Source organism: Pseudorca crassidens, chromosome 5, assembly GCF_039906515.1.
Source record: "Pseudorca crassidens isolate mPseCra1 chromosome 5, mPseCra1.hap1, whole genome shotgun sequence".
Classification (NCBI taxonomy): Eukaryota; Metazoa; Chordata; class Mammalia; order Artiodactyla; family Delphinidae; genus Pseudorca; species Pseudorca crassidens.
This window is the reverse complement of record NC_090300.1, coordinates 42544596-42558643: the sequence shown is the minus strand read 5'-3', so window position 1 is coordinate 42558643 and position 14048 is coordinate 42544596. Positions and strand designations below refer to the sequence as shown.

Genomic DNA, 14048 nt, shown 5'->3' with positions numbered 1-14048 from the left:
TCACAGATTCTAACCCCTGCCAGTCTCTTTGCTTCACTGAACTGTGTTCTCTGCCTCACTTTTATTTATTTTTGATTATGAAATAACTGACAAATTCAGGAAAGTGCAGAAAGATGACATCCATTCCCACCACAAGATAGAAGAGGGGTTTACATTTCTTCCATATTTACTTCAAATATTTTCCTTTACAAAAAGAAAGAAACTGTTGCAAATACTCTCCTGAGGTCGGTGTGTATTATTTCCATGAATGTTTTGTACCATTGTTTTAAAATTTTACATATGTGTTACTGTATTGCATACATCTTTTGTAATATGCTTTCTGTGTTTTAAAAATATGTCTGTTCATACATGTAGATCTAGCTCATGTGGAATTTTCCATTGGGTAAATAGACCAGAGTTTGCTTCATCCCTTTCTCTACTGAGGAGTAGTTCATCTTATCCCATCTGCCTTGATCTCTACTGGTTCACCAGTGCTTAGCACTGTGCTCTGTTGAAAGACTAAACGGAGACATTTGAAATTCCCATATCATGGGAAACAATGCCTTCTCCTTAAGTCCATGATAAGAGTCAGTTTTATCCCTTTGATCACTATTCCAAGTAGTAAACAAGTCGACAGAATGATCATTCTTAAAATAAAACTAGACCCTGGCCAAATGTTGATATGCCCTAGTGTATTAAAATAATTGTACCCAAAAAGGGTGGTCTGATGCCCAGAACCTGGAATGCTTCTGATGACAGCAAAAGGCAATAAAGGTAGAGAAAAATACAGTGTTTTCTACAGAAGTGTGGTTGATTTTCCCCATGGTTTAAGAAGCAGTGGTTTTAGAAGTCACTGGAGACTGTTGCCAGCCCCTGATGCAAGCAAACCACGGTGACTGTGGTCACCAAAAGCATGGCCTATTTCAGGCATTAGAAATGGTTGTTGGATAGAAATTCCTCGAGAAACTTCAGAGTCTAGAAAGTCCCTTATTGTGATGTGGAAAAGGAATTCCTCATGCTGTGCTGGTGGGAATGTAAATTGGACAGCCATCCTGAAAAGCAATTTATCAGAACCTAGAGAAGTTAAAGATACGCATAATGTTAAATTTTTTAATGTGTCATGCAAACAAGGTTTCTGGAGCAGAGCAGATTATTATTGTTTACAACGGATAACCTCACCGCTTCCCCTTTGCCTCAGTTGTTTACCCTCAGGCAACACGATGAGAACCACATGTCATCCTACACATACCAAGGTCTGCATTATAGGTAAGGAACCATGAAAACATGAATCTGGATATTTACATAGGGGAGGGACAACGCCCCCATTCATCTGAAAGAAGGGGAGAAAAATCTTTGCTCCTTGGGAAGGATGCTGAGTTCTTACTCTTACCTTTTGGATGCAGATAAATCGCTCCATGGAGAGGACAAGACTAGTGTCTCCAGCTTGATAACCCAGGGATGTCTCCAAATCCTGGGTCTCATTCCCACCTTGAAATGTGAACACATACTTCTGGGAAGATAAATCTCTCTAGATGGTCTCTCATTTTCTGATTAGTTATGAATTCACTTCTAAAGCTTTTTCTTTTAGCCCAGGTCCCAAGTTTCAGTAAAATTTGCTCAGAAAGCCCAAACTCTGCAAAACCATAAAAATATTTTCTCTATATTCTTATACATACCCTATGATCCAGCAGTTTCACTCCTGAATGATTATCCCAAAAGAATTCTTGCTCATGTCCACAAGGGGACATGTATGATGAGAATATTCATTGTTGCATGGTCCGTCTAGGTGCAAAGGTGGAGGCACCCTTGATGCCCATACTTAGGAGAATGGTTAGATAAAATGTGGTGGGTGGTGAAAATGCACTAGTAAATCACATTACAGCAGTAGAGGCAACAAACTAAATACACATACAAAACCTTGTAGAGATCTTGAGTGAAACAAGCGAGAAATAGAATGTGGTCTATGATATAATGTATTTATGAAAATGACAAATACCCTAAGCATTGCTACATGTTTTTCAGGAATACATATCTGTTCAAAGACATATCAAACCCCAAAGAGTGAGAACTTATATAAAGGGGAGATGGGAGGAGAGTCTGAGAATGAGAGCAGTATCAGGGATAAAGGAAGAAAATTAAGACAGCAAGAGAAGGACCTCACCCCCAACAAAATAACGTACAGAGCTGAGGCGTATGATTATCTCACTAATGGATTCCAAATGAAGAAAAAGAAAGCCTCTCGAATGAGCTTTTTCCACATCAGCACCTCTATGGTCTAGTACACATAGTAATACATACTAGTACTAGATGCTCAATACGTAGTTGTTAAATGCAGGTGGCAACCACTGATTAGAAAAAAAAAAATCACTGCAATTCTTTGTTTTCCAATATGAAAGGAGATCCCGTGGGAATGCAGGCTTTCATTGCCAGTAGTTCTGGTGATTACATTTACTGCTGACACCCTGTAGAAATGCCAACATTTTCATGACATTTGAACATTGGTAGTCTTTTGCCCTTGCTTCCACTCTGATAAAAAATACTTTGCTGGTTTTAATGGGCTAACATTTGAAAGAAATTGATACAGCAGAAACTAACACAGCATTGTAAATCAACTATACTCCAAGAAAAATTAATTTAAATAAATTAAATTAACCACCGGGGAAAAAAATAAAACAAATTGGATCCTTCAAGAAATTAATTATGGGTTTATCAAACATTTATGAAGCTTCACCCAATTTGCCACCTTTATTTTGACTCAATGCATATATGCTTATATTAACTTTTCCATAAACTACTTTATTTAAACTCTTGTCATGCTTACTGCCAACATTCTGTAATCAAAAATATCACTTTTTTTTGGTCCTTAGGTGAGTGTGAAAATTTGGCTTTTTGAATCAAATCAAATATTCTATCATATTTATTGGTCCTTGAATGAAAGAATTCTTCAAAACATCTCTCTGAAATAAATCAAACATGGGTGCCTTCTTCCAGCCACTTGGAGCCAGAACCATAGAATTGTCATGACTTGCCAGGAAGCAATTCAGTTCTTCTCAACACACTGGGATTCAAAAGATAGGAAGAAGGTCAAGTCTATTTCATGATCTGTAGTGATAGTAAAAAGCTTGCCACTTTGACCTCATGTGTAGTTAGGGTTCTTTTCCTAATCTGGGATGGAAAAAGGAGAGACAATGGAATGTAGCACATGTACGACATCCATGTTGAATACTGGAGCACACTGTGAGTTCTTCCAGGTCAGCACCCTTGCCACCTCTGCTCAGAATCTGTCTCCCAGCTGTTGCCCACTTCCCTCCTCACACATCCCAACCTCCTGCCAAGTTTCAGATAAGTCCCAACAAGTTCAGTATTCATGCCTCAACTCTTCCTTCTGTATTGCAAAATTTGGAATAAAAACATCTCTGATTATCAAGAGTGGAATTTTTGCTCTTGCAACCAGATTATGTATTTTGTCATATGAAACCAAACTATTGTGGAAAAGTATGAACATATGCACATGAGGATTGACAAATTCCTCAAATACCAATTAATGGAGACAGATCAGCCATCCCCACCTCTGTTTCCAAGGGTGTAGAATTAATTTCCCAGTCAGTGCATGCCAGAATAACTTGGGGAGCTTGTTTAGAAATGCAGATTACCAGGCCCAAACATGGACTTATTGGGTTAGGCTTCCAGAGGCAGACCTGTATATGATGTTTGTAACAGATTTCCCCAGGATTCCTGATGCCAATACCTCCTGAGAACTGGAGATCTGGAAAAGCTGAGGGTCTTGAAAACAAGCAGTCAACATGCTATGTTGATGGATTCAGGCAAACATTCTTCTTCAATTACTACATTTTATTCTAGAAACTTGTTTTATAAAGTTAAATAAAATGAATTCCTGTAATATACATAGAGACACAAGTATTTTTTTAAAGTAAATATGTTCTAAAAGAGCTTAATAGTCATAACTGAATAGACATGAAAATTGAAAACCTAAATGCCACTGCTGATATAAATGTGGCTCAATTAGCAAAAATTTAGAAAAATTCGTTGAACAGCTCCTATGGGCAGAGTGCTATGCTAATTAATTTCAGAAGCTACAAAATAATATAGGAATAAGCTACAAAATAATATAGAAATTGTTAAGGAACTTTAATCCAGTTGAGAACCAAAGAAGTCACATCAGAAGAAGGTTAATAATAACCACAGCCAAACACAAATAAAGGTGTGTTCTAATTTCCTTCTGTGAGAAATACTGTGGACCCAGTGGATTGCCTTCTCATGTCCTTGGAATACAGGACTGTGTCTCCTTCATCTATTTGTCTTTGGTTCCTGACGCCAGGTGCTCTTAATTCTAAGTGATATGAATTAAACTCAACAGTGATATTTCTCAGAAATTGAAATAAAATTTTAAAATTAGAGCATAAATATTCTTTAGTGTCTCTTTTGTTAGTTTATTCATTCAACATACAGTGTTTCTTACAAGGCAGTATGACTACAAAATGTAGGACAACATGAGTAACATAAAGATGAACAATATAGAGGAGAATCATTAATTTTCTTCCCTCAATAAGTTTATTTCACACCCTGAACTCCATACAGTTAGAACATGTGCACTAGAAGTAACCATAAAGACGTAAAGTGTTACTATTATGTGAAAATATTTAAGATTGTTTAAAAAATAACTCTTGTTTACATTTCTTAAAACATGCTTGAAGTATGTGCCGAGAGTTGATCCTATTAACCATAGGCACATAGAGCGTGTGAGGCAATCCTACGTTTCGTTATCTGTGCAAAAATAGAGTTAGAACAGAATTTAAATGTGCCAGAACCCAAAGTTCTTCCAGATGTATCCTTTCACTGATTTCTGGAAAATTGTTTCCCAATACCTTCTCACAGTACATAGACCATGTTATAAGATCCACTTTGGACTTTTACAGAATCGATAGCATTGACTCATGCTGTCATTGTCATCAAAACAATGTTGTAAATATTCTCTCGTCTTTCCAAGCTGCCTGGCATATTTTTCCCTTAGGCTTTGCAAGAGACTTTTTATATAGTTTTCCAAATTCCTACTCCCATTAATGACTTTTTTTTCTAAAACTGGACAAACATTTACTTAATCAGCTGTTTTAAAAACATCATTTTCCCCCTCCAAGGGCCTTTACCCCTTTTGAATTAGATGGTGTTTATCAGGAAAATCCTTCTTAGTGCATGCTTACTATGATTGTGTATCTTTTTTCTTTAAGTCAACAGAAATAATACGGACTTCAATATTCTTTGGGTTTTATTGAGGCCTGATTTGGTGTGTACTTGAAAGAATGTGACCCCTCTAAGTAGAAGCATCATTTTCATTGAAAATTGGCCAGCAGTGTCCCCTCCTCTTCTCCTTCAGAGCGCAGTCTCAGTATTGATGCCTAAAACTGCATAACAAATCACCGCAAACCTAGCAGCTTAAAACAGCATGCATTTGTTACCTCACAGTTTCCTTGAGTCAGGAATTTGCTTGTGACGTAGCCGGGTTCTCTGCTCAGGGTCTCACAAGGCTGCAGTCAAGGTCTTGGCTGAGCTGTATTCTCATTTGGAGGTTCCAATGGAAAGGGTCAGCTTTCAGACTTGCTCAGGGTGCTGGCAGAAATTTGGCAGGGTGGAGGGGTTGTTGTAGGACTGAAGGGCTGGATCTATTACTGGCTGAAGGTGGCCTCTAGGTCCTAGAGGCCACCCCCAGTTCCCAGCCATGTGGCCCTCTCCATAGGCAGTTTACAGTGTGGCAGCTTGCTTCTTCAAGGCCAGCAGGAGAGTTTCCCTATGCATCTGCTGGCTAGATGGGCTTTGTGTGTGTGTGTATGTTGGGGGTGGAGGGAGGAGATACATAATAATACAATCGCGAGATTAATATTCTATCACCTTTGCCATATTCTTGGTTAAAAGCAAGTCTCAGGTCCCTCCCACACTTAAGAGAAAGGGATTATACAAAAGGGTGAACACCAGGAGGTGGGAATTATTAAAAGGTCACCCTAGGGTCTGTCCACCACAATGCCATTGAACAGAAACACTCAATGAGTGACCCTACTTAGATCTAAATTATTTTTATTACTCTTCTGGAGTCTAGTTGTCTTAAAGGAAGTTTGTAATTCTCTAACCAAATCAATTTTAGTTCTCTTGCCTTAAAAAAAAAAAAAGCCATACAGCAATTCCTGGGCAAGGCCTAGAGAAGCTACAGGACCCAGGAGGGTAAAGAAGATGAGTAGGAAAGAGAAATAATGACCTCAAGCACATTGAAGAAGTCAAAATTCCAAAAGTTTAGGTATCACGAGTTGATGGTTTGTGTTTGCTTGTTTCGTGATTTATTTTGCTTTGATTTTCCACCAGTGTTTGGAACTACCTGTGTCTCATTTGTCTCTCTATTCAAAGTTGACTGTTACTGCCAACTTCAACAGTTCATAGAATTACCATCTACTTCCTCACTCAGTCCCCTTTGCACGACACCTAAATCCTCTGAAGAAGTAAGTCTGCTTTTGACTTGAGAACTTGAACACTGGGATCTCGCTTGCCATCTGTCTTAAACTTTTAAAGTAACTTTTTGCCAAGACACGTGGATTATGAGCAACAACCTGGGACACTTCTGGTCTCAGAACAGGAAAAATAAAGGAACCCTTAAGTATTATTTTAAGTACTTTGTTTGCTAGCAGTGTTTGTGGTGAATGATAAATTGATCCTTAATTGTGTGGGAAATAGAGAAGTGATCTGCATGTCAATGGCCAAGTATAGACTTCAGAGACTTAGCAGTTTTGAAACTGATATTTATGAACATCTGCTTTTTCCCCATAAATTTTAATATGGATTTCGTCCTTTGAAACCTGCAAAACTCCCGGGTGCTTCTTCAGTCTTTATCTTGGAAACGTGCTTTTTTAAAACATCTCCTTTTTTTCATTGAACACATTCAGCCTCACTTTTGCTAAAACAACATTTCTTTATAAACAGTGCCTATTGGAATGCCTAAAAGATGGTATTAAATGTTAGCAGCTCAAAACACTGTATTCAGCATTTTGAGCCTCCAAAATGTCCAATCCCAGAACACAAGCCGTAACAGTCTTAATAAAGGATGCTAAAAAGAATTCATTTCTAGTCCCAGTTTATGCCTTTCTTTATCCCACAGATATTTATTTAATGCTTGCTTATTTTTAGTGCTGACATTAGAGCATCCAATAAAACAAAGTCCCTGCCTTCATTGGGTTTTTGTTCCAGTGAGTGTAAATGTTTCTGAAAAAGAATTCACTTTAAATTTTCATAATACTGTTCGTATAGTTCATTGGAAAACTTTGCACTGGTCCTGCAAACCAATGATATTCATCCATTCTTGATGTTGGACTAGATTCTGGGGTTATAACTTGTGGACGCAGTAGATATGTTTCTGCTCTCAAGGAGCTTAGAGTTTAGCATACTTCTCACCTGTGTCAAGAAAGGCAGACCCAGGGAACTTTGAGGTAGGATCTGGGTAGCCACTGATCATTCTCTATTTTAGATCCACTGTAAGCAGGGCTAACAATGCCTCCATCCCTTGGCTCTTGGCATACTAAGAGCCATTACTATGGGTAGAAGATGAGTGTGTGGACCAGAGGAAAGGAAATAAAATCACAGCTCAATAGACGACAAACAGAGAAATCAGCTGGGCACGTGCAAGGCTAGAAAAGACATTAAATCCCTGCTAGGAAAGCAACTTTTTAAGAGTGCAATTCTGACCACTCTGTAGCAGAGGCTATAAGTCATTTACATAATAGGAAAGCCTCAGGAGGATAGTAGAGCTATTTAATTTGGTTAAGCTAATAGTTTTCCATCCATTTACAGTGTAATGGAACCTCCCTTCTCTGCCTCTTAAACAGGAACACATTGGCAGGTTGCCACAGGGCACATAAAACAGGGGCGGTCTTCTTGGTGTGTCAATTCTACTCAACCATTTAGAGGGGAAAAGATAATTAATTTACTGATAAGTAATTTAAGGCATTATTTTCCATTAAAACCAATGCAGCCATATAATGGACTAGCATGCAAAATTTGCATCCACTTTTAAGATAAGCATGAAACTAAAACAGGGCTGGAGCCAAGGGCTGAGGGATTAAACCCTCTCACACATTTTCTATCAGCCCCCTGTGAAGCCAACCTAATAAAAATAATTTTTTGGTATGAATAATTGATCCTCAATGTTATGTAAAGTGTAAATAAAAGACAAGTCCCCCAGAAGCATTCCTTTCAACCACACTGCCACTTGGATACCCCAACTTTTTAGAAATTCTGGAGCTGCTGTTAGATGTAAGAAAATTCTGGGCCACTTCACTTCCCCACAGCCTGACGCCCAGCCCTCGGGCCCATGCTCGCTGCCTTCCGCATTTAAGAGCACTGCCCTGGGAGAGTTTGAACTTGCTGCTGTGTTCCAAAATGGGCCAAGAGAGGTTGGCTCAATGCCCCCTCCTTGTGCCTGGCAGTGAATTTGAGCCCTGGACGTCCTGCTTCCATATCCCATTTTCCCCCTCTCAGAATGCTATGCGGCAGGCAGACCCACTTATGTTCTTTGTGCTTTGTGTTCCTGAAACAGGATCTGGACCAGGTACAGCTGCATCTGGAAGAAGTGAGGTTCTTTGACGTGTTTGGCTTCAGCGAAGCAGCAGGAGCGTGGCAATGCTTCATGTGCAACAACCCTGAGAAAGCAACTGGTAAGAGCCTCCCTCCCCTGGCTGCTGAGAATCACTTGTGCCCCTGGGATTTACAGGGATGCATGATCCCCACCGTTCTGGTTGGCTTTCTTCTTGCATAAACATCCTAAGTTGGCATAATGCACAGAGGTGGGCCTGACTGCCTCTGCTTCTTGCTGAGAAAGGTATCTCACCAAAGTGGGAGTGAGAAAAAGGGAGGATGTTGAAAGGGAGAGAAACATAAACGAGAAATGAGCAAGAGAAACAATGCCTACAATTATATGGCTATCAAGAAAGTGGTACTGGCCATTTTGCCCTGAAAACATTCTTCATTTCGACCCCGATGACCCTGAGGGTTAGAGAAAAACAAGCATCCTGTCAAGAAGCCCAAGGAAACGAGACCACACTAAATGAGTGAATGGTTGCACAGGCCTCCTCATCTCATAGTCCTCCCTTACATTTGTGCTTGATGATTGAACTGGGTGAAAAGTGAGACATTTAAAGAGTAAGGAATTATTTGAGAAATAGCTTCATAGCTGGTTATTTACCCTTCCCTTCCTTTCTGCTGCCCAAGGAACTTGGTCTACTGACCTTGCCTAAAAAATAATCATTGTTGGTGAATCTGAGCCAAGCTCTATGTTAAACATGTCAGTATCTCATTAACCTTCACAGTAATCTCATAAGGCTAGTACTAATATTATCTCCATTTTACTGATGGGGCAACTGAGGCACAGAGGGATTTGGGAACTGCCTGAGGTCACACAGGTAATAAGTTAACAGCGTCTGGATTTGAACTCAGTCTGACTCCAGAGCCCATGCTCTTAACCAACTCTCCATGCTCCCTCCCAGTTACGCTTGCCCCAGTCTGACCAGTGGAAATAGGTTGATAAAAAGTCTAATCTTCACAAAGTTATGCTGTCCTTGGAAACAGAATACTTTATCACCCATGTGCCCTCTTAGAAGGCATAGAGCTCTCAACACTGACACTGCTCAGGAACTGCAGTTTAGACCAAGAGAACGGTATTAAAACACTGTTGAACACAAACCACTTTGTAGATGAACCATCCTCTAGAGAGCCGTTGATTATACCACCTGTACCCATTCCTTGAATTGGGGGATTTTGTGCATCTTAAAGATCATCCATTGTGGCAAGTCTATCCTCTTGCGCAGCCAAGAAGTTGAGACTGAATCGGGAAAAAAATGTGTTCATTTGGCCAGATGGAAATGTGAGGGTCTCTCAGAGAGGCACCAACTAAAATGTATTACCTCACAGGGATGGTATGGGTGGAAGAAGCTGGCATTAAGGATAGCAGCCTTCGCGAGGCACACATTGCTGGATGATTACAGACCAAGTTTGAGCTGATGCCAGAATGAATGCCCCAATTTTCAAAAAGTTAATTTGAGCAAAGAAGGAATTGAGGAACTGAATGTCTCCATTATGAAACTTTCTAATTAGACCTTATTTCACCTGTGAAAAAGACAAAGCATAAAAGAAACCTTATTTGAGATCGTGGCGAAGTAAGGTGCTTATCTGAGGTGGCTCTGAGGGGCCCTTAAGAATTTCATTCCAAGTAAGCTGAGTCCTTACCTTAGTTCAATAAACATTGAATCGTATCTGGCCAAGGGAGGCTCAGGAAAGGGCCTGCAAGTTAAAACCACAAAGTGCTCCTTTAATATATGTTTTCTCAAATTCACTGCCATGCACTTGAAAAGAACATTTTGCACATTCACTCGTTCTTATTTGTGTTTCTCACAGTTAAATATAGACTGAGAACATATAGCAATAAAAATTCAAACAAGGCCAAATATTTTATAGCAGAACATTCTGAATCAAAATGTTTGGTGCCGAAAACTTAGTGTGCTTAGGTTTCTTTTCTCATTTCCTTTTGCTCCATGAAAGGGGATTTGAATCTGAGAGAAATCCTATTTTAAATTATTATTTTCACCAAAAACTCTTGACTCCCTGAAAAGTTTATATAGGTTGTTGATCTAATTTTCTTATTTTTATATAGCATATAAATTATATATTTAAGTGAAAGGTCTAACATAATACTGCTGACACATATATTATTCATAGGGATGATATTTGCATTCATGTTATACTTAAATTGTAAGTTTAAAGGTGATCAAGACATAAATATTGGGAAAAAAAATTTTTTTTTCCAAGGAATAAGTATTTTGTTATTTGGTTATGCACAGCTAGCATAGTACTTGGGTCCCATTTTTCATTTATGAAATGCACGTTTGTTGTTTTGTTTGAATGTCTTCTCCAGGCTGAGCCTTGGGATAAAATATGAATAAGGTACAATATCTCTGCTCTGAAAGGATTCATAATCCAGTTAGGGCCAGAAGACATATATGGAAACATCTAACATACTTCCTTGTATGTTTTTAGCATGCAATAAATACCTGTTGAGTGAGTCAATGAATGAATAATACTTAGAAATGGAAAAGTCAAATACATCTTGAATATTAAAATGTTTCAAAATTGTGATTATGTGTTAATAATATCAAGTACATCACTATACCATACCCATTGCATTCTGGGTCTGGTGAATGGAGGTTGGTGCTTCTTTCCTCTTTGAGAGAAGTCACCGTGTATACATCAGAGTCTGCTTCCCTGTCTTTGCTCCTGATGTACTGTGCCCAAGTCCTGTTACTGCTCTGGTTTGGTGAGCGCTCCTGCAAGGCCCAGATGCCCTGTCAGCCTCAGGGAGGAGGGATCTAAAGAGATAGGATTGGTGCCTAGGACAAAAGGCTGAAGAAATTGCATTTGGGTTTTTTTTTTTTTAGGTATTGGCAAATGGTACAATGTTCTCAAATATTTGTTGTTCCAATATTTTCAATGAGGCCATTAGAACATTTCAGTTAGACATCAGGAAAGTCATCCTGAAATATAAATCCTTCTTAATAATGTGTAAAGTAAACTGTGGGACTCCAGAAATTGACAGCAAATCAACTGGCTTCCATGGTCACTTTAAGGACATTCTCCTCCTTGGGTAAAAGTCACATCACCCCACCAACTCCCAGTCATCTTCCCATCAACTCTACCATCAACACACAGAAATGCACAGAAGTTTACTATTTGGTATTCAGAAAAATATTTTTTTTTTCCAGTTGGGTGTGAAGTCAGAGGAAACTAAATGCTAGCATAGTGTAAAGGTCTTAAAATTATAATTGCTGGCATTTATCATACTAACTATGTGCTAAGTCTTACATGCATTTTTCTCACCATTATTGAGTCCATTTTACAGATCAAGAAACTGAAACACAGAGAAGGTTAAGTACTTTTTCCAAGGTCACACAGCTGCTAAGTGGTACAACTAGGATTTTAATCCAGGTTAATTCCTGAACCTGAAATTTCAATCTCTAGGGCAAATCCAAGTTAAGCACATGGAATATTGAAAATTACAAGAACAGTTATTTCATAATGTTATATTGCATTGGAAAGACCAAGGAGTGATCTACTGATACCTCTCTGATGACTTAATCTACTCAAAGATGAGCAGGGGGTTTGGTATGATAATGTGTGGGAAATGATTACATGTAGGAAATGGTTACGTAGAAGCTATTTCCAATCCCTCCAACTGCTGATTCAGTTTCTGATAATCATTTTATAAAAGTACAGAGTAGAAGGTTAGAAAGTCACTGAAGTAACTCAAGAATCCTCAGAGACTTGCTTGTTGGTGTTTATTGCCAATCCCATTACCCCACATGAATGAGAGAATAGAGGTTGAGCAAATAGATCAAACAGAACAGAATCTATTTCTGGAAAACCAAACACATCCCTTTATCAGTCATCCTTGTGTCCTGGAACTACTAGTACATGTTAACAGTAAGAATTAATCAGCTGGACCATCCTGGAACACATCTGGCTGTCTATTCAGTCACATTGTTTTTTTTAAAGGAAGAAGAGGAACTAAATCGTGACTTTCACTCTTGTTTCTTGAGACACATGGGATGCCTTTGTTCTTACACCCTACAGAAAACAACTCAGCGATGTCTTGGTTTTGGCACTTGTGTCTCCCTCTGTAGATCTGAGCACTTGCCAGTGTGATCACTCTCTTAGTCACTGGATATTTAGATATTGAATGTGATTGTCTGTAGGAGGTCTCCTTAGGTTATAAAAGAGAATGAAAAACATTTTTTCAGACAGACTTCAACCATCTATCTTGATTCCTCTTTAGAATTTGATTTCAAACATTTGTGCTATAAGAACATGCTGTCCATTATATCACATGGGCAAATAGAGATGGTTTCAAAATGCTATCAGGATAAGAAAGACCTCTGTCAGGAGATATTCTTCAGACACTAGAAACTGGTAACAGCAGTGTGGCTCTCCTTTGCTGGACACCTTCAGCGTGAGCTAGATGGCTTTCCACTCCAGACACCAACATGAAAATGGGCTAGGGACTTCCCTGGTGGTTCAGTGGTTAAGTCTCCGTGCTTCCACTGCAGGGGGCACAGGTTTGATCACTGGTCAGGGAACTGGGATCCTGCATGCCGCACGGCGAAAAAAAAAAAAAAGAAAATGGGCTAAATGACCTCTGAGGACCGAACTTATAAGACATAAATAGCCTGTGGGTCCATTAGTATGAAACTTTTCCATTTAATTTTAGTGCCAACTTTCACAGAACTTTAAGGGTGACAAAAGAAAACCCACTTTGGATTTATGCAGTGACTGGGTTTGTCTTATGATGCCTTCCCTCCTACCACAGTGTGTGAGCATGTTGTCTTCCATGTTAAATGTGGTTGGAGTGCCAAAAACAGGACAGTGGTTGGGCAGGATAACATCACATTTTCACATGTATATACTGTTAATGTCTCGGTTCATAAGACTGAACCCCAGACTGTTGTTCAAAGATACTTTGAATTAGTTAATGACAAAATAAATACATGCTCATCAACTCAGATAAGTTATTATCCTTATCCTGAAATCTTTTTCCCTTTCCCCTCTTCCCATCTCCCTGTTCTATGCCTCTCTGTTAAGCCTTCCCACACTCACATTCTCTCTCTGTCTCTCTCAAACACACATACAAACACAGACACACACACACACAGACGTGCATACACACTGGCATACATGGACACACCACCCCAACAGAATAAACTCTCTCCTCTCTGTCCTTTCCGTTCTCTGCCCACACCTTCTGTAGTGTACACAGCACATTGCCATCAATCTCTCCCACTAGACAGTAAACTAGAGGTGGAAAAACCATCCATTATTTTTCTTTGTATGCCCTACCCAGTACCTGGCACATGGTAGCATTTAACAAGTATTTGGCATATAGATGGATGACGGAGTAATTCATGGATCATGTAAAGTGATAGGATGATGATAGAAGAAATAAGATTTGTTTTGAAATGCAACTTTAAAATCTA

At 39.1% G+C, this 14048-nt stretch overlaps 1 protein-coding gene across 1 annotated transcript in view; it reads left to right on the top strand.

Annotated features, from left to right (window-relative positions):
* The window catches only part of VEPH1 (ventricular zone expressed PH domain containing 1), a 214867-nt gene that overhangs the window by 183742 nt on the left and 17077 nt on the right, over positions 1-14048 (top strand). The window contains exon 12 of the mRNA XM_067737220.1: positions 8570-8687. Coding sequence (XP_067593321.1) covers positions 8570-8687 — 118 coding nt within the window. The remainder of the gene's footprint in view (positions 1-8569; positions 8688-14048) is intronic.